This window comes from Caretta caretta, chromosome 13 (assembly GCF_965140235.1).
Source record: "Caretta caretta isolate rCarCar2 chromosome 13, rCarCar1.hap1, whole genome shotgun sequence".
NCBI classification, from domain to species: Eukaryota; Metazoa; Chordata; order Testudines; family Cheloniidae; genus Caretta; species Caretta caretta.
Window position 1 is genome coordinate 30,290,202 of NC_134218.1, and position 21,178 is coordinate 30,311,379.

The 21,178-nt window shown below is 43.0% G+C and overlaps 1 protein-coding gene across 3 annotated transcripts in view; it reads right to left on the reverse strand.

The window, feature by feature from the left end:
* The window catches only part of SAMHD1 (SAM and HD domain containing deoxynucleoside triphosphate triphosphohydrolase 1), a 65,593-nt gene that overhangs the window by 20,218 nt on the left and 24,197 nt on the right, over positions 1–21,178 (reverse strand). For all 3 annotated transcript variants that reach the window (XM_048819795.2, XM_048819794.2, XM_075118849.1), the window contains 6 exons: positions 20,853–20,923; positions 19,576–19,731; positions 17,633–17,733; positions 17,396–17,504; positions 8,497–8,588; positions 6,585–6,700 (listed from right to left, as the gene is read on the reverse strand). In XM_048819795.2, the coding sequence (XP_048675752.1) occupies positions 6,585–6,700; positions 8,497–8,588; positions 17,396–17,504; positions 17,633–17,733; positions 19,576–19,731; positions 20,853–20,923 (645 nt within the window). The remainder of the gene's footprint in view (positions 1–6,584; positions 6,701–8,496; positions 8,589–17,395; positions 17,505–17,632; positions 17,734–19,575; positions 19,732–20,852; positions 20,924–21,178) is intronic.

The following is a 21,178-nucleotide window of genomic DNA, read 5'->3' on the forward strand; positions in this document are numbered from 1 at the left end:
AAAGGGTGGGTGACCCCAACCATCCCCTCAGTTCCTTTGCTAATACAAAATCCTGGTGCTACCAGACAGGAAGCAAAGTATCAGGAAAAGGAGGGCAGGTCGTGGAATATATGGACTATACATCTCAAAAAACCACAGTTGCTGTAAGGTAGTAACCATTTCTTCTTCAAGTGCTTGTCCATATATATTCTACTGTTTGATTCACAAGCAGTGACCCAGATCACAGGATGTGGGTGCTAGGAGTCTATTTATAATACAGCTGTGGCAAAGTGAGCATCAGATCTTGATGATTCTATGGAGTAATGTTGCATAAGTGTATGCACAGAATTCCACTACCGGAACACTTCTCAAAGAAGCTGCAGAAGCTGCTTGAGCCCTGGTGGAGTGGACTGTAGTCCTCAATGGCGGGTCTAAATAAGCTATTTCATAGCATAACTTAATGCAAGTAAAAAATCCAATTCAGTCATCTCTGGGTTATATAGCCTGATGTGCAAAAGCTAAAATTAACCGAGGTGAAGCCATGAATGGCTTAGTCCTATCGAGATGTATTGTGGGTCCTATCCTACTTAAGGTATTTAGCTTTTCCGTTGTTGGAATGTGGCTTGGGTAAAGAACACAGATAGGTGTATTACTTGATTCCGATGGCAATCAGAGACAACCTTTGGTAAAAATGTTGGGTGAGCCTTAAGGTCCCCCTGTCCCTAAGAAATATTGCGTGTGGAGGGCCCACCATGAGTGCTTGTAATCTCCCACCCTTCTAGCTGATGTTACTGCCACTAGGAAGGTTAGTGACAAGTGGAAGAGGAAACATAGCCCGGGGGTTTAATGCATCCTTTGAGCCATCAACAGGTTGACACCCAAGGAGGGGGAGACTCCCTGAATAGTGGAATATATGCACATAAGTGCCTTCAGGAATCTAGCTACTGCAGGGTGTGAGAATGTTGAGTGACCCTGCATGAGAGAATGGAAAGCTAAAATGGCTGCTGTGTGGATCTTAAGGGAACTTCTAGACAAACCTTGAATTTCTCAAGGACAGGAGGTATTCCAGTATATCAGGTATCTGAGCTTGAGATGAAGGTAACTGATGTTGATGAGTCCAACAGTGAAGCTTAGCTTCTGTTGTCAGTTGGCCTGCGTGTGTGTGCTCTCTCCATACGCTGTACCAACCCTGCGCAGATAGGTGGCCCAGCAGATCTCAACAGCACTTCCAAGACCACAGACTCAGTTCGGTGATCAAGGAGCTCAGGCAGGTTTATTGCCCTCAAGACACAATACTAGTGCCTGGCAGACTCTACGGGGACACTAACACATGAGTGTCCAGGAGCAAGGACTCAGCTCAGTCAGCAACGGGACTTTCCATTGCCCCCTAGGCCAGACAAAGACACCCCTCCTATGATTTCTCTTTTATATACTGATACAAACAAGTTATGTATTACTCTTCTGATGTGGTTAGTTAACACCCTACACTTTGTACCTGTTGGTTCAAACAAAACATCTCCATTTCTTCACTAAGAGGGTGGTGAAACACTGGAATGCGTTACCTAGGGAGGTGGTAGAATCTCCTTCCTTAGAGGTTTTTAAGGTCAGGCTTGACAAAGCCCTGGCTGGGATGATTTAACTGGGAATTGGTCCTGCTTCGAGCAGGGGGTTGGACTAGATGACCTTCTGGGGTCCCTTCCAACCCTTATATTCTATGATTTATTACCCTGTCATCCTGACTTTATCTTTAGGAGGGGTCAGTGTGTACCATCTTCGGGGAGTGTGTTTATACCATAACTTTATATCAGGATGTGCTTGTATTAGCCTTCTGGGATGTATTTATGTGAATACCTAATGCCCAGTACTTCTTAGAAATGCCTGTGTTTTAGCAATGCCAGCCATATTCTTGCAAAGTTCATGTACCGGACAGCAAACTTTTAAGCAGACACTTGCTTTGTAACAGGGCCTGACTCTTGCTGATTTTGGTTCAGGCCTCAGGTCTTGCACCAGGCCCCATGTTCCAGGCTCTCTTTCTACTACAGCTTCCATTTGGCTGAGAAAGCATGCCTTACTGAGTCTTCTCTACTGTGGTTAAGAATATGTTGTACTTCTGATGAGCAGCTCCTCTCTACTGCTATTAACCAACCAGCATCCATGCTGTGAGGTACAGGGAAGTTTGATCCAGATGGAGGATTTGCCCCTCCCTTTGCAATATCACTTATGGCTGAAGAGGTAACTGGACTGGAGCTCGAACGAAGAGATTCACTAAGTCTGAGAAACAGAACTGCTTCAGCCAGACACCAGCATGGTCATCTTGGTGGAGTCCTGTCTCAATTTCTCAATGACTCTTGGGATTAGTGGAATTGAAGGGTATGCATATGTTAGATCCAGAGCCCATGGCATCAGGATGCATCCGACAAGAGATACCCAAGCCTGGCCTCCTCTGGAGCAGAACCTGTGACATTTTTTTGATCTGTTGCATATAAATCTATAGCAGGTTGACCTCACCTGGTGAATGTGTCCTGAATGATTATATGCTACAATGACCATTCATGGTTGATTGAAAACTGTCTGCTGAGGTGATCTGCCGGAACATGCTACCAGCCTGCTAAAAGCACTGTGGGAATAATCTCATGTCACAGGCATCAATTCCAAAGGTAATTTGCTTCTCGACAAAGAGGGGTGAATCCTGCTCCCCCTTGCCTACTGATATAAAACACAGCTGTAATGTTGTCAGTCATGATCGGAAAGGTTAAACCTCTCAGAGCTGGTAGGAATGCTGTACAAGCTTGATGAACAGCCCTTAGCACTAGGATGTTTATATGTAACTAGGCTTCCTGAGATCATAAACCTGGTGTCAGAAGATTGCATAGGTGGCTGCCCATCCAGCCTGGTGGCATCTGTTACCAGAGTCTTCTATGGCAATGGTGCAGAGAAGGAAGCTCCCTTGCATACTTTTAGGGGGTCCTCCTACCAGTTCAATGACAGAGCTTCTGGAAGGACCTGCACCCTTCATCTTTATGTGTCTGTCAACCACCCTTATATGCATCAAAGTTGAGGTCTGGCATGCTGAGTTATGTAAATGAACGAAACCATGTGCCCCAGAAGTCTGAGAAATTCTTACAGACATCTGAGGTACTTGCAGGTGGTTAACCAGATTTATTATGGCTTAGAGTCTTCCCTACGGCAGACAGACCATTGCTGTAATAGAGGTCTGAACTACACCTATAAATTCTACCTTTTGACCAGAAATTAACACTGACTTCTTGCTGACACTGTGTCCTCAAGAGGCAAAAAGACAAAGACTCGGCTTTATGGAGTTGGTCACCTCTTGTAGAGACTTTCCCCAAGTAAGCCAGTTGTCTAGTTGAGTCAAACCTGGACTTCTCAATTCATCAGGTAAGCTACCACTGTCACAAGGCATTTGATAAATACCCTGGGCACTATGGATAGACCACGTAGCAGGATTCTGTACTAGTAGCATGAATTGCCCACCTGGAACCTTAGGTATTTCCTGTGGTAAGGTGGACTGCTATATGAAAGTCAGTATTCAGGAGGTCAAAATCTGTGTACCAGTCCTGTGGATCAAGAGAAGGAATTATAGAGGCCAGGGTAACCATCCTGAGCTTGAATCTGAATGTTGGTTCAATCTGAATCTGAATCTGAATGGTGTTCAGCTGTCTTAAGTCCAGAATAGGGCACCATCCCCCTTTTTTCCTTAAAGTAATGGGAATAAAAACTCTTCCCCTTGTACTCTTCAACTACTACTTCTACTGCTCAGAGATTTAGAAGTGACTGCACTTTTTGATGCAGCATACTCTCTGAGAGGGATCCCTGAAAAGGGATAAGGAAGGTGGGTGAGTGATGGGGAGAGTCTGGAATTAGATGGCGTATCTCATCTCTATGATTTCTAGGACCCAGCGGTCCATAATGAAGGTGTTCCAGATCGCATGAAAACAAAACAAATAGTTCCTTAACTGTACGGACATAAAAGAAAGATCCAGCAGAGGCTGTATGCTGCTTTTGACCAAGGAGACAAATTTGCTGCCTTGATGAACTTGCTGCAGGATGGGAAGATGATGCAGTCGAAACAGATGATTTCCTTCTTTGAAAGAGCTGATGCAGATGGTCTGAGCTGTGCAAAGTAGGGTTGCCTGGAGTACGGCTGAGGCCTGATTTGCTTCCTTTTTGAAGCAAGTATTCCAGAGACATGAGGGTTACTCTAGAGTCTTTTAGAGGATGATCAGTCCTTGGGTTAAGAAGGTGCATCCACCACACAGCAGATCATCTACTGTTTGCACCTCTTTTGGGATGCCAGATTGGAACAAAGAGGACCCTTCTCATGGCAACTGAGGTGGCCATAGATCTGGGTGCTGTGTGGGATGCTTGAAGATCAGTGCACATCAGAAGCTGTGCCACCAAGATTTTAATTCCTCTGAGGTCAAGAGGGATTAATGTCAGAAAATTGGGAGATAAGAGTCCCAATGTAATTAGCCATTTCATCAGCGAAGACTGATAACTGGCAATCTTCATCTGCAGCTTGGTTGATGAGTATTTTTCGCAGCTGAATAAATCTAATGTTTTGGGATCGTTGTCCCAAGTTGTTGATTTCAGCAGACCTTGATGCTTTGTCCTCTTATGGACTTGCTGCTTCAATCAGTGAGCCAGACACAGAGTACAGAATTGCTCAAAGGTTGCTAGGAGCACCTGGCAACACCGATTTGCCCATTTGGTGTCGGCACCAAGGAAGCAGGCATTTGCCAAAGCAGCTTGGCTGGCTCCAAAAAGCCCTCCCTGATGGGCACTACAAGGTGCCCTGGCATGGAGGTATGTAAAATATCCAGGAGCTTGCAAGACTTGCCCTGGACAGCTTCCACTGGAATCTCTACTATGTCCACCATCCTGAGAGGAATAGAGTACCTACCTCATGAGAGCAGACTTTAAGGAGCTTGGCTTGTTTAGCCTAACAAAATGAAGGCTCAGAGGAGATACAATTGCACTCTATAAATTAGGGCTGTCAAGCAATTAAAAAAAATAATCACAATTAATTGTGAGATTACAAAAATAGTCACAGTCAATCACAATTTTAATCACACTGTTAAACAATAATAAAACACCAATTTAAATTCAGCATGGAAGCATGTCCTCTCGAATTGTGGTCAAAGCATGAAGGGACATATGAACATTTAATATATCTGGCAGTGCACGTAAATACCTTGCAACACTGGTTACAACAGTCCCATGGAAATGCCTGTTCTCACTTTCAGGCAACTTTGTAATTAAGAGGCAGACAGCATTATCTCCCGTAAATGTAAACAAACTTGTCTGTTTTAGCGATTGGCTGAATAAGAAGTAGGACTGAATGGACCTGTAGGCTCTAAAGTTTTAGATTCTTTTTAAAAAATTTAACAACATAGCACTCAAAAACAAAACAAATTCTACATTTGTGAAGTTACACTTTCATGATAAAGAGATAGCACTACAGTACTTAAATGAGGCGAAGTGAAAAATACTCATATTTTTACAGTGCAAATACTTGTAATAAAAAAATATAAAGTGAGCACTGTATAATTTGTATTCTGTGTTGTAACTGAAATCAATATTTTAAAATATAGAACATCCAAAAATATTTTTGGAATAAATTTAAATTGGTATTCTATTATTAACAGTGCAATTAAAACTGTGATTGTTGTGACTTCTTTTTTAATCTAGTTAATTTGTTTTGTGTTAATCGCTTGTGTTAACTATGATTAATTGACAGCCTTACTATAAATAGGGAGGGAGAGAGAGAAGCTATTTAAGTTAAGGGCCAATGCTGACACAAGAACAAATGGATATAAACTGACCAACAAATGTAGGCTTGGATTTAGACAAAGATTTCTAACAACCAGCGGAGTGAAGTTCTAGAACAGCTTTCAAGGGGAGTATTGGGGGAAAAAACCTAATTGGCTTCAAGGCTGAGCTTGATAAGTTTATGCAATGGCATATGCCCCATCTGTGACTACTATCAAATATCTCCAAAGGCCAGAGATGGGACACTAGATGGAGAGGCCTCTGAGTTGCTACAAAGAATTCTCCTTCAGGTGTCCAGTGGGTGGGTCTTGCCCACATGCTCCAGGCCTAAATGATCACCATATCTGGAGTCAGGAAAGAATTTTTCTTCAGGCCAGGCTGGAAGAAACCCTGCAGGTTTTTCACCTTCCTTTGCAACACAGGGCACAGATCACTTGCTGGCTTGAATTAGAGCATATGGTGGATTCTCTGTAACTTGAAGTTTTTAAATCAAGATCTGAGGACTGCAGTAACTCACCCAGAGGTTATAGGCCTATTTCATGAGTGGGTGGGCGAGGTTCTGTGGCCTCCAATGTGCAGGATATCAGACAGATAGATGATCACGATGGTCCCTACCAGCCCTAAAGTCTACGAGTCTATTGTCATTAAATGTCTGATGCACTCCACCCCCCATAGTTGTGAACTGTGAAAATTTGAATAGATAATATCTATCTGTCCAAATTTTTAAAAAAATCAAAATTCTGCCTAGCCTACTTATAAACTGATACCCCATGTAAGCTGGCAAGAACATGTCACCATCAGTGAAAGCTTACCTGTCAGCTTAGTGTAAGCTTCCATATCCTCCATTGCTGTAGAAATCTTGTAGTGTTTTCCACCAGTGCCCTCTATTTTAATATAGGGATCTGCTTTTAGGAAGGCATCTGTAATCCTATTTTGACAGACAGGATATGGATTTAACATTTTAAAAAGAGAAAATGAAAAGCCAAAATGTTTACAAATAAAGGACCATTAGCTAATAAGCATTCCCAGCATGAAGACAGAAGAAGTCAGTTATACCAGGAGTTCTCAAACTGGGAGTCGAGAGCTGTCAGCCTCCACCCCAAGCCCCGCTTTGCCTCCAGCATTTATAATGATGTTAAATATATAAAAAGTGTTTTTAATTTATAAGGGGGGGGGGTTGCACTCAGAGGCTTGCTATGTGAAAGGGGTCACCAGTACAAAATTTTGAGAACCACTGAGTTATCCTATAACATTTTATGTCTCCCATTGACTAAACCAGGCTTGCAACTGAGTGTGTCAATGCAGAAGCTGAAGCAACCAAACAGTAAATAACTGACCTTTTGACTAGTTAATAGCGTGCTTTCACTTAAAACCCCCATATTTCTGATGAACTAGAAATCTGACAGTATGCAGTGCTTCTGACTGCATGTTTGACATTACTGTTTGGTTGACTGTAGGAGTATGGAAGTCAGTGACCGACGCTCAGACTATTATAATGTAGAAATACTGCACAGCACAACACACTTGGTGGTGACTAAATAGCTCCATGAATGAATAACTAAGTTGGATGAATGTTTGTAAAGCATTTTTTGAGGTAAGCTGCCAGGTAAGCTATTCGCCCACTGCACATGGCAAAAAATTATTTAAAAATACAGTTTTCCTAAATTTTAACAGTTTAAAGACATCCAGTGTCTATGGACAAAAAGACAGTATGAAAAGGACATCTGCTCTATTACTGGGCTTGATCAATCTGCTGTCAACTGGTTCTCAGTGTGGCCGGGGAGAGTTCTTATTCCCTTCATTTTTTTGGTTTATATGTATGAACAAAAGCACAATCACCACCATACTGCAGAACTTTAAACGCTTATTTAAAAATTAAGTCTTATGTAACCCAATGGAAATCAGCTGAATTTTACACCACTTTATACCTTGTTGATTATTTACATATTCTAAAATGGATTTAGCATAACATTTTAAGACTAGTAAAGTTCAGAGGAGTGAAGCTATTTCTAGTAGTTGGAAATCTATTGGGTTCAGATTGTCTCTAATTAAAAAAAAAAAAAAAAAAATCAATCTAGAACCAAAAAGGCAGAAGGCTATATAGCCAAACTGCCTTAGTGTGATGAAGGACCAAGACATGCTCAGAGATTAGGGTACAGACGGGTGCTGTAAAACTGCATATAGAAAACTTAATTTGTGCCTTTTACAGAGGCACAAACATGTGCTTGGTTTCACAGAAATCCCAACTCAGCAGGTTTTCATTCATCTCAGCAACTCACTATAAATAAAGCTAAGATTTTGTCCCAGATATTTTTAGTAAAAGTAATGGACAGGACATGTGCAAAAAAAAAAAAAAAAAAAAAAAAAATATCACGGAAGCCCTTGACCTGTCCCTGAATTTTACTAAAAATATCCATGACAAAAAGGGGAGCTGTGGAGTCCCCATACCACCCACGGCAGCTTGGCAGCTGCGGGGGGCCCCCACTCAGAGTTCCAAGGCCCCCGTCGCCCTTGGCTGCTCAGAGCTCCCGGGGGCCCCCACTACCCATGACGGCTGGGAGCTGCAGGGTACCCCCAATACCTCCAGTGGCTCAGAGCTCCAGGGGGCCCCCTGGGGTACCCAGCAGCTCCTGGCCACTACAGGGACCCTGCAGCTCCCAGCCGCCACAGGCTGAAAATCCTAACCTTAATCACGAACAATCAAAATACACAATGGACACTTACATTGTTTCAATGATGTTGCCAACCTTGTGCTGGTAAGCTCTGCGGTGCAAACAATTCCGTGTATGGAACATGTCATACAGATTTCCAACCTCCTGCAACAAAAGATAAAGTTACCTTTTATTTGTACATTGACTCAAGTCGACTGGATACTGCACTGAGGATTCAGATAAAGTAACTGTTTTGTTCTAGGCCCGGGAGACCTGGCAGGGGTGCTCCGAAAAAGCGAGGCCCAAACGCGGCAAAGCGGCGAACTATTGGCTTTATTGAAGGTAAGTGACACACCCGCAACGGGGACTCCAAGTGTTGCTGTCACGGAGGTGGAGAGCCCAGCGCACCGGAGCAATGCCTGGGACAGAGTCCAACGAAGGGGCGAGTAGCAGGCATTAATAAACCCTTAACAATAACAGCTCATGTATATTTAACTAAGGGGTTGTGCTCCTTCATTGGCAAGGGGCCACACGAGGCAGTCAAGGCCGGTCGGGGACCGGTTTCGACCAGTTCCTCATGTCCGAACCTGACCGATAGTAACCGTCTGCATGAGAAAGCGTTCTTCCTTAGCTAGGCCGTCACAGAGTCTTCCGCAGTCCCTTACAGTAACTGTCACAGTTCAGTTTCCACTGTACAACAGAAGGGGTGATTTTCACCATTCTGAAGTCACGAGCAGCTTCTACACCTGGATTTGTAATGATATGGGTACAGTCCCATTTTTACTGTGCTTTTTCCACTCTAGCTTCTGTAGTTGTGAATGAAGAGATTGTAAGGTGACTGATCAACAAAGAGGATGCATTTTGAAAATAATTTTGAAGGTATCAAATACTACATTCTAAACAATGCAACAGAAAAGAGCTTTGGCGCTGAAAGTTGTATTTGACAGACTTATGCCTGATGCTTTACAAAGTGATCAGCACCATAATCAATGGACAGTATGTACATGCAATAAGTGCGAAATATCCCTTCTGGAAGTTGTCCATTATAAGCTATGACTATTCCTTTGATGTCTAAGCCCTACTTTTAACAGTCTTTAATATTTTCAACAAACTGTTCCATGTTTACAAAGCAGACAGTACTTTTTTCTGATGCTAGATCCAGAATAAAGTGTAGTCAATGGTTACAGTCCTGGACATTTGGCTGCTGCACCATTAAACCTACAAATGATTTTACTTTTTAGCCAGATAGTTACTGCTAGCAATAAGATCAGAAATACTATCTGTGATTATTTTTTTTACAACTACCTTTCTTGAAATATGCAAATAGTAAAGAAAACAACCTCTCAACTAAAGGCAATTAATTTATTATTCAAACTGACTTAATAGCTCTGAACAGACCTCCGCATTCCTTGGCTACCACTCTAGTATTCAGAGGCACACTGCAATATCTGATGGTACACACATTATAATACAATATACATACAAACAAACCTCATACATGCAGGAAACAGCTATATGGTAACTTGCAGAGGCACAAGTTATCACATACCTATAAGTGCATCAGCTTCCCACTACCCATCTCGCTGGGATTTATTCCAACATTCCAAGACCCAGCTACTCTTTTCTCCCACTAAACATCAACTTCTCGCTTCCAAAAAACTTGTTTTCTCAGAAGTCCTACTAGATTCTACTCGCTCCTGTGAGGAGATGCCCAGGCCTTGCAGGTTCTGTGTTGCATAAGTAAGGCCCTACCAAATTCATGGTCAATTTCATGGTCATAAGATTTTAAAAATCGTGAAATTTCATGATTTCAGCTATTTAAATCTGAAATTTCATTGTGGTATAATTATAGAGGCCCTGACCCAAAAAGGAATTGTTGGGGGGAGGGGACTGCAAGGTTATTGTAGGAGAGGATTGCAGTACTGCTACCCTTACTTCTGCACTTCTGCTGGCAGCTGTGGTGCCTTCAGAACTGGGCAGCTGGAGAGCGGCAGGGGCTGGCCGGCTGCCACCAGCAGCACAGAAGGATGGCATGGTATGGTATTGCCACCCTTACTTATGCGTTGTTGCTGGCGGCGGCTCTTCCTTCAGATCTGGGCTCCCAGGCAACAGCCGCCAGTCTCCAACCACCCAGCTCTGAAGGCAGTGCAGAAGTAAGAGTGGCAATACTTCAACCCCCTAAAATAACCTTGAGAGCCCCCCCCTGCAACTCCCTTTTGGGTCAGGACCCCTAATTTGAGAAATGCTGGTCTCCCCCGTGAAATCTGTATAGTATAGGGTAAAAGCACACAAAAGACCAGATTTCACAGGGGAGACCAGATTTCACAGTCTGTGACGCATTTTTCATGGCCATGAATTTGGTAGGGCCCTATGCATAAGTAATCAGAGAAGCGGGCGAAGTAAGTTTTGTGCTTTTAAAATGTTTTATGGTTTTATTAGGTGTAACTTTGTTTCTGTTCTAGAAAGGACAACAAAAAGGATCAACACTGTAGAATCTTATTCCTCTCTGCTCTGCTGCTTCCTCTAAAAGATTTCTGAGGTTCTGAAGGCAGAAGGAAAGCGCGCTTCATCTCCATATTACAGGCTACACATAAATAAGGTTTCTGGGTCAACCAGGAGATCAGAACTCCATTACTTGCTCACCTTGCAGACTGCTCAACTAAAAGTTATACTTCTGGAGCCACACTGGCAGGAGGAGATTACTCACTTTGTGCAGGAACCGAGGTTCTCTGAGATGTGCGTCCCTAGGGGTGCTCCACTTTAGGCGTTGACACAGAGGATGCACCCTGCACTCGTAGCTGGAGATTTAAGGCAGCAGTGCCCAGTTGGGCCGCACATGCACAGACCTTGTCTCACACTGCCTCAGGCTGTTAACTGATGCTGTGCAGCCAACCCCCCATCCTTCCTTCTCCACTGCAGAGTCCATATAGGATAGAACTCCAGCACAGAGGGGAGGAGGGAGGGTAGTGGAGCAACCACAGGGACACACATCTTGAAGAACTTCCGTTGCTGCACCTGTTGTAGGCGCCGAGATATGTGGTTTAACTTTCCCCCCCTGTGGCAGAGCTTGAGTGTTTAGGAGCTCTATGCTTTTTGGCATCGTTGGTATCAGAGGACCTGGTGCGTCAGCTGTGGATATAGCTGGTGCTGCGGGTACTGGGAGTGCTTGGCCGCTATCGGAGTGCCTTTTCTTAGATGATTCCAAAGTCAGGGCTGTGGTCTCCTGTCTCTTTGCTGCCTTCTTGGCAGTTTGGTTGGGCTTCTTTGCCCTTGAAGAGGGGCCTTTGTGCAACCCGGCCATAGGCAATTTCTGGCCAGGAGGGGTTCATACCTCCCAAAGAGATTTCTCCATGAAAAGCTTCAGCTGTAAAACTCTTGCCTTTCTTGTGCGTGCTTTGAAGTTGTAGCAGTGCAGGCACTTTTGTTGTGTGTGTCCCTCACCAAGACACCAGACGCGCTGTGAGTGGCCATCTGAGAGGGGTATTGACAGCTAGCAGGTAGGGCAGCGTTTAAAGCCAAGGTGGGCAGGCATGCCCCAGAAGGGGCGTAGTCTCTCGGTTGTATGGAGAGAGATACAGCTGTAGAGCTGCTGCAGTCGCTGGGCAAATGACACATAGGGTCCTGTGAGGCTTTATTTATTTATTTTGAGGCAGGGAAAGAGAAAAAGGAGATAGTATTTCAATGAAGACGACTAACTACAGGTAAAAAGGAAACAGAAGAAGAGAATTAAGAGTAACTGCAAGGTGCTGCTGAATGCTCCAACGTGAGCCAACGGCAGCAGAGAAGGAAGAGGGGAAGGGTTGGCCGCAAGCATCAGTTAACCGCCTAAGGAAACGTGAGACCGGGTCTGCGCATGTGCAGCCCAACCAGACACTGCTACCTTAAATCTCTGGCTACGAGCATAGGGGTGCATCAACACCTAAAGTGGAGCACCCCCAGGGACAGCACTCAAAGGAGAACATGAATTTACAAATATATATAGTTCAGAAGCCAGAAACCTGAAGTTTGGTGTGAGCTCAGTTTAAAATTGAGACACCCCATATTACACAATAGTATCTGTAACCTTCCATTCTGGCACAGGATGAGGAAAACTGAGCATCCTTGCATACAAATGGCCATACTTGGTCAGACCAAAGGTCCATCCAGCCCAGTATCCTGTCTACCGACAGTAGACTTATCCTTATCTGCTCTAATTTTCTTAATAGGTGCTCTTCATCTACTGTTCCTGGAGATGAGGCACATAGGAGCACCGGGAAGTCTAGCAATCCAGGAACACAAAAAGCTTTTGATAGGAGACTTTGTATGTATTATGGGGACAATTTCTTAATAACTAAAACCCATAAGCAAAGTCCAGCATAATCCACATCACTCTGGCTAGATGGGTAAGAAAGCATACTGAACTGTTTCAACAAAATACTGCTCAGTTGTACACAGAAAAAGACAAACTAGCTAAACTTTTCTTTTTTTTTTGGTGTACATAACGGTCATGTCCCATTTATGAAATCAAAACCTGGAAGACAACACAGAAAGGCAAGCACAGTGCCTTCAATACCTGATACACATGCTTGAGAATTTCTGGACACAGTAAGAACCAGAAGACAGCAACATACTGTATTTAGTAAAAGGAGTCTGGATTCAGTCATTATACAGACACTATCATGCTATTATGGCCACAATATAAATTCATTGTTTAAGGTCTGGAAGATGTGCTTTCACATCTCTCTGAAAGTCATACAGTAGATTTAATAATTGTTTTTAAATAAATTAGAAAAATAAATTAAGAAATAAGGAAGTGATACATATTCAGCAAATTGAAAATAGCACAAGTTATAACTGATAAAAACATGACATGTCAAGAGTGTGTGGATCTGGTACATGAAACACAGAACACATCTTTCCAGACTTTACTTAATATTCAAACCTTACTACGCAATGGGGATGTACTTTGCAGGGAGTACTACTGGTAGTTGGCCAACCAAAGAAGTGCCTCTTACTTCATATCACCATCGATCACCAGTGTTTTCAATGGAAAGATATGACAACCAGCTGGAGTAGAGGAATACAACATAGCACCCAAAGATGTACAAGGAGAATACCTCTAAGCACCTAACAGGATTGCACAATCTCTCCTTCATGAGGACTTGGGGGGGCGGGGGGGGAACATACTTGCCAGTGTCAACTTTAAAATGAATGTCAACCCATTTCACCAGTATCAACTGGTGAGTGCAAGCAACTGGTCATCTCTGCCCTGGTGTGCCTACTCCAAATAAGTGGCAGCAAAGAAAATCAGCACTAATCTAGCTGGCCCAAGGGGGCACTCCCATTTTATTGCCCCACCACTGCTGAACCTCTGGTTTTCTCTTTCTTCATATCTCCTTGTCCCACTCCCTAACTCTGTTGTGCCTGCTCTGCTAAACATACTCCTTCACATTGTTTTCCCTCGTGTCTTTTATTCTCTCTCCTCTTCTGGCTCTATTTTTCTGCTCCCCTCCCAATCCACTCAGGTCAGACTGCATGGGTTGTGCATTTGAGGCTGATCCAAGTGCCATAGGAGCAGAGAAGAAAAACTCTGGCCAGCAGACTGTGGCTTGAGTCTGCAGTAGTGTATCATCCAAACTGCCCATGCAGCCAGCGGTAAGAGGAACCAATATACAAGCACACAGGGAAGTCTGAGCCGGCTTTCAGGGATCTACCCACCACTATACATCTGCAGGGAGACACAGAGTGATGAAGCTTTGCGAGCACACAGCTCCTCTGTACTCCATTAACACACACCCCCGCCCCCCAACTCTATTCATTTTACTTAGGTTTTATACCGACATTTAGGGTATGTTTACACTGCACCTCGGAGTGTACCTAAAAATAATAGTTTGGACATTGCAGCACAGGTGGCGGCTTAGGCTATCCACCTGAGTCCAAGCCCAACTGACCCTCTGAGTGCGAAGCTGGGTGTCCAGCCAAAGCCATGGCCCATGCTGCAATGTTCACACTGGTCTTTTTAGCATGCTACCTCGAGCAGAGCGAGGACGTGTCTGTCTACCCAGGCTTGGAGGCACACTCCCAACTGCAGTGTAGATATACACTAATAGACTAGTTAATGCTGCCCTGAGGTGGCTGTCCACCAAGTTGGGGAGTACTGATCTATACGTTGTTTTCATGCTAGATCAAAGGAAAGCACTGGCTATTCAACAAAGGAGCTAGCACCAAGCATATCTCCCGTCTGATAACCTCAGGAAGGTGCGGGCTGTACAGAAGATTATGCCCAGTGGCTCAATTCCTCAAAATCAGGAGGACAAAAGTCAGTGAGTGCGACTTCAGAAGCAGAAAAGGTGAGAGGAATGATTACTATAGATGGGAAGAAGCTGACTCAGGAGTAGAGCAATCTCACAAATTACCTGATATTTACTAGCTAAGACTGTACGAAAAATACTTTCCACTCTCCACTAGCAGATTCCAAGTGTGGCACCTTTGCAGGAAGCCCAGTACATGCCCCTCCCAGTAACTGAGGAGAGGCGGTGATATTGATGGGGCTTCTCATCAGGATTCTACTTCCTCTGAGCCCTGTTAGGACTCTACACCCTATGGCCAAACACGCACTGCTGCCTATGCCAGTCTCTGGCTAGCAGGTGTCTAAACTTCTCTGACCCTGGATATCACTAAAAATTATTTTATTTATGAGCTGCTAATCCACCATTCAGTAATAAAAGCAGTTTGATTTTCAAAATATTGTATATATAAATCTAAAGAGTGGATTCAAACTTCTGAACATAAAGGGAGTATGCTCCTGCAATTGCCATGTCTATCTGGGCTTCTAAGAATAGCCAGATATAGGGGAAAATAGCTCTCAAGTGTTATCACCATAAGGTAAGCTGTGTATTGCAGTATTTAAAAATAAAAATAATATTTAGCACTTTAAGTGTAAAAGCATGCACAGTCCTTGTAGCACTGACTACTTAATTCTGAACTCCCCATTTGAGGAGGGTATTTTCTCTATTTTATAGATTGGAAAACAGCAGCAAGGGTAAACTAGTTGTTCAGGGTCACAAAAGGAGTCAAAATTGGAGCACAGATAAACTGTAAAGTTCCTCACTTCCAGTCCTATGTTCAAATGCACTAGCTCAAGCTGCCTTCCCCACTGTAAAACACAAACAACAGTATCTAAAAGTATCATCTCACTCTCACCCATTTGCCAACACCTTACAAAATACTGTATATGACCAGCACTCATAGACAAGCCTTCTTTTCAAGTTAAATTTACTTGCCACTTGTCCTGTGGCAGTAGCTTTCTAGCCCTTCCAGTTTCCAGGCAGCTGCACAGGTGGCCTTGCTGTAGGGGCCATCAAGAACTAGACGGGGCAGCCTCCATCCTGAGATGAAGGGACACCTTCTGCTTTGGAAGATATGGGGTGAGAAGCAGACAAGGTCAACAGTATGGTACAGAAAATGACCAACATCGCACATACTCGGTGACAAGCTGGACCTAGAATTCTGTGGCAAGGCTCCCTGGTTTCTACAATACTTAGAGATGGCAAACTGAAGTTCCATATCAGCTTCAGGAAAGCTAAAATAGAGGTTTTCAATGAATTCAACATGAAAATTAATACACTTTCAAAGCTCTGCAGAATTTGGTACTGAAAATGCATAGCTGCACAGGAGACATTGCTGGGAAGCCAGAGGCTTAAGCGGCTGGGTATCAAATGGCTAGGGCTTTGGGCACCCAGGAATGTGTGGGTGCTGGGTTTTGGCACTAGGGAACTGGCTGAGGCTTTTAGCATTCGTAAGGAATTCATCATCATGTGGGCAAAGGTGGAGATGACTAAATTTGGGGAGGGAAGGGCTTGAACTACTAGTTCTCTTCTCAGCCATGAACAATCAAAACTTGTGTTTCTAGAAGTGAAATCTTAGATTCAACAAGTTCTGTAGGACAAGTAGATTTTGCAAGTTACACAGCTCAAGCATGCTAGAATACATATGGCCCTGAGAATAACTAGTTGAAAGGAACTGCTGAGAGAGGTTGGAATCCTTGCTGGATCCCTGAACCTAGAAAGTCAAGGAGAAATACCATCCCCTCAGACAAGGCATAATTTGGCAGGGAAGGGGATGTCTGTTTCCCAGCTACTCTTGTTCACAAAACTATGCTACTTGTAGCAATGCTGGGAAAGAGACAAGAAAAGTAGGAACTGGTGGATGGCTTCCAAACTACCCTCTATCTTCAAGACTGGCTGGCTATGATTTTAATCCCATCCAAAAGCCAACTCACCAACTGCTTTCCCTGGTACTAGAGACAAGGGTGACTGGCTGGCTGGCAGTGTGAGATGGGCAGACCACCCGAAGGGCTCTAGCTTCTCAGTCAGACCTCTAAAGTACTGCTACGCATCCAGCCCTTTCCCCCCCATGAGAAGAGTAGCAGCAGGAGCAGCTCCTATCCCTCCCACCTTGTGTTACTTTTGACAGCATCTCCTGGGGCAGCGACTACTTCCTCCCATTCCTGCTAAGCACCCTAAGACAGCAGTTTATCCATTTCTGGTCCATGACTCAAAGCAGCCAAAAAATTCACACTGTGGCATCACTTTGTGTGTCCCCCCAGGGGTGGGGTGCTAATGTTGGAAGCACCTCCCGCGGTCCCTGCATTGTGCTCAGCTCCAGGTCTGTGCACTCACTTTACTACAAAAGGCTCTCAGGGAAATGTTGGCAGCAACAAGAGAAAGGGGAGGGAATGAACTGCTTCTTCAATTCCTTGCCCAGCTTCCTCAGGCTCCCATCAACCCAGGGATTTTTGCTGCTTTCCTTTCTCAGTATGCTAGCAAACCCACTAGGCTCCTGCATGCAACCCACTTCAGGGTTGCATTCCATTAGCTGAGCAGAATTGACCTCACGTTCATTTTCATTACAGGTTATGTTTTTCAATCTGCTGCTACAAGAGTACAATACTTCACAAGTTAACATCCTCTGTTCTCCCCCATGCAGTTTACCTTGTCACGGGTACAGATATGCTTCTTGTTTTTCACTTCACAGACCCGAGCGAATTTAAGGAAGCGCTTATAATCAAAATTATTCTGGATTCCTAAGTGATGGCAATCCCTAAAAGTATTCCAGAGAGAATGAGTTAAAAGCATTCAATAATGAAATTTTACTTACAGTAAAAGCAGCAGCATTGGGCAATTTTTTTGTTAGGATTATAATAAAACTAACATCAGGAAGATTTGTACCTGGCAAAGTAATCCCATTTGTCAACATCGATGCCATTTCTTTTGTTAGCCACTATCTCATAAAGGAAGCTTTTCTCTTCTGGTCGACCACGGTATGGCCACTGGAAAACCAGAACAGCTTATTCAGAATAGGTTAACTCATGGTCAGCAGCAATTTCAGAATGTGTTTATAGACGTCAGGAATACATTTTGATTTTGCACATGACAGTATGGATAAATACATCAAAACTACTGATTTAATAAAGAAAATATGACAAAAAGAAATAAGACTAAATTTCAGAAACCGAGCTTGTGACATCAGTATCTAGAGTTGGTGTTTAAGCAGCAAACTCCCCTAAAATGATTAAATGGGTACAAGAGTGCTTAATTTGCAAGTTATACCAGAATTAAGGAAAATCTGCAGCTTTAAGCCACTCAACAGAAGTTTATGGTGATGACAGTTTGTGTCCCTGCTGGCTCCTCCAAGCTCTGACACAAGCCGCCAACCATAAGAAGAAGGGGAGAGAGATTCTCTCTGTACTATTCAAATGCCAGGGATGACAATTTTGGAAAATTTGCACCTTTCAGTCTAGGGCCAGATGCACTCAAGAAGTCAGCAATTACCAAGCACTGGAAAAAAATCAGAGAATGTCAGTTATTGTAAAATGCATGTTCCATGTGTATTAGTGTTTCTTCTGAGGTTAACCAAATACTAGCCTTCATGGCAACTTTAAAATTCCACAAAAAGATCCTGAAAAAGGAAATGCAATTAACAAATGTTTTGCTTTTATGTTGTCTGTCTATTTATCAGTCTGTCTTTTCTATTTAGAACACAAGCTCTGTGGGGCAGGCAACAGTGTCTGTATACTGCCTAGTACCAAGGGGATCCTGATTTTGATGATGGCCTCTAAGAATTACTGTAATACAAATAATTATCTGTAAAACACCAATGTTTGTCATAACAAAGATGAATCTTTGAATTCTATTTTGTATCAAGCTGTCAAGATAGAGGCTTTCCATTTATTATGTATGGTTTTTGCGTAAGCCTTTGTAATTTGCTGCAGTGATTGGAATCTCCCCTACCAGAACAGCTTCCCTTTAAAGGAACAGTCTGGTCAGAGAAGCATGCTGGTAGGGTTTCTAGTTTCAGCTCTGCCAATGACTGAATGTATAACTTTGGGCAGGTCACTGAACATCTGTACTTCTGTTTCTTCATCTGCATAACAGGATAAGATTTGGCTGTTTTGCTTATGAAGATTAATAATTGTAAACTCTCCTTCCTTGCCTAATTCGATCACATCACTCCCTTCTTTGAATCCCTCCACTGGCTTCCCAATCACCATTTTATCAAGTTTCCATTTGGTCACCCCTTCAAGATTGTACACAATTCTGCCCCTTGCTCTGGTAAAGCGTCCTCTGCTCCAGGACTTCCAGCCTTGTTCACCTGTTCGTCAGCCTTTTGCTGAATCACCTCCTCGTGGCTCCCTATGCGTGATATAACTCCAAGCTCATCAAGGCCCCTACCTTGTCCACATGTAAGTTCCCATTAAAGACCCAATTCAACAAAGTTGTTTGCCATGAACAAGTTGACTTGTATACAAAAACTGCCTCATTTCCTTTCCCTGTAGCTGTCTACTTTTCAACCTGGCCTTAGTTCTTGAGCTTCTTGGAGCAGGGATTGTACTTCTTGAAGGTTTGAGTGCTTAGCATATCAATGAATCCACCAAGTGCTAACAACCCACAAACAACAACGCACTCTGCAGTTTGAGCATGTTCCATCCAAGCATCTCAAAGTAAAGTTTAACAACTTTTCACACTGACCTCCTAACTTAAGTGCCTGAAAGTGTCCCAGAAACTACACAGCTAGAGCTTAAAAAGAGAATAGCAGCAAAAATGATATTTTTATTTCGCTTACATTGAAGAGCATTTAAAATAACTTCCAAAGAAGAGGCGAACTGACTCACCAAACCTCGACATGGGGTTGTATCTAGTGGTCCTCCTATTTGTTCCTTGATGAAGTCCGTATCTTCTTTCAGGACAAAACCATAATCTTCCATGACTTTTTCTAGCCCATTGGAAGTAATCAGGTGTTCAAACATCTGAACAGAAGCAGTTTCATGCTGCAGAAAGTATATGATGTTACTTTATCAAAACACACAAGCTGCTATCAGACTAAGCCAAAGTCAAATAATGTCTGAGCTGGGAACAGACTAACATCAAGGACCTGTTCTAGCCATTGGACCAGGCAGTCCTCAGGAAATGCAAAAAGTTAAGCTTCTCATACTAATGTTAACTTGTCCACAGTGCATGTGTGTAGAATTTTGACTATTGGGCTGGTTAAGCATGTGTTTTAATATCCAGGAGGTTCACTGCTGGGAAAGTTACACTACTGAAAAAGCTAACTTTGATATTGACCAACTTCATTTTCTGTTAGTTTAAAATATTCTTCACAACAAGTTTTCTTTCCACTTCTCACATATTAGCACAAAGGATTGCAGAGAATATAGGGAAACATTTTTGTTACATTTAAAAAAAATTCCAAACATAACTAGAAAACCTGTCCATTTTTTAAAATTGAAACCTAAATTTTGAACATACTGTTGCCTTTTTAGCATTTTTAAATTCAATTTCTGCTTTCATTACTCTGTCTACAGTTAATGTTTTATGCCTATAAAATCTGGGTTGTGGGCAAAGCTACCTATATACATTAAGGGACTATGCCAACTTGGAACTGGTCAATTTAAACAAAAAGACATTTAACCAAGTTTTCACAATTTGTTTTATTTTACTTTCCTCATCCCCTGTTGTGCAAGAGTCAGGGTGTATGTGCATGAACAGCAGCGTCTCTGAGCTTTCCTACACACAGCTCAGGGAGACAGCTGGTGACAAATGTCTACCCCCAATGTTCCTCTCAGTCCCTCTTGCCCCAGGCTCACATGAAGAAAGAATGGCCAGGAGTATGTGCAAAGAAAAGGAAAATTCTCTCTGCTCCTCCGTAGCTTGGATATTATGAGACAGAATAAAAAGAACAAGGGTATCACCATGATTGGAAGAGAGAAACCTTTTTTGACATTTAATCATGGTAAATATGCTTGTCACTCAGATTAGAACACCACTGTCTGCTCACAAAAGCAGGCAGTATTGGCTACCCATATATTTAAAGGTAAATTACCTTTTCCTTTAAAAAAATATTTAAGTGGCATATTTCGCTTGCATATTGTTCCCGGTGTAAAATACTTACCTTCCATTTCAGCCCTGGGCGAGCAAGTGGAATAAATCTTCCATCAAACATGTGTGAAAATGGTCCATGACCTTAAAAATAAAGAGGGTACAGGCTTAATTTGAAACATGTTTGTCAGCAAAAACATAAGTAGGAACTGTGTGAATTTGTATTCTCTCATTTCATTGTACTGCTCTTCACAGAATGGGAGAAGAAGATTCAAATGCAGTAAGTACACTATACCAACGCAGACATTGGAGTAAAAATGGACACAGCAACTTTACAGGGACTGTTCTTCAGAGAGAAGATTAAACTAAAGGTCCTTCTGTCCATCTTCATCCTCTCTC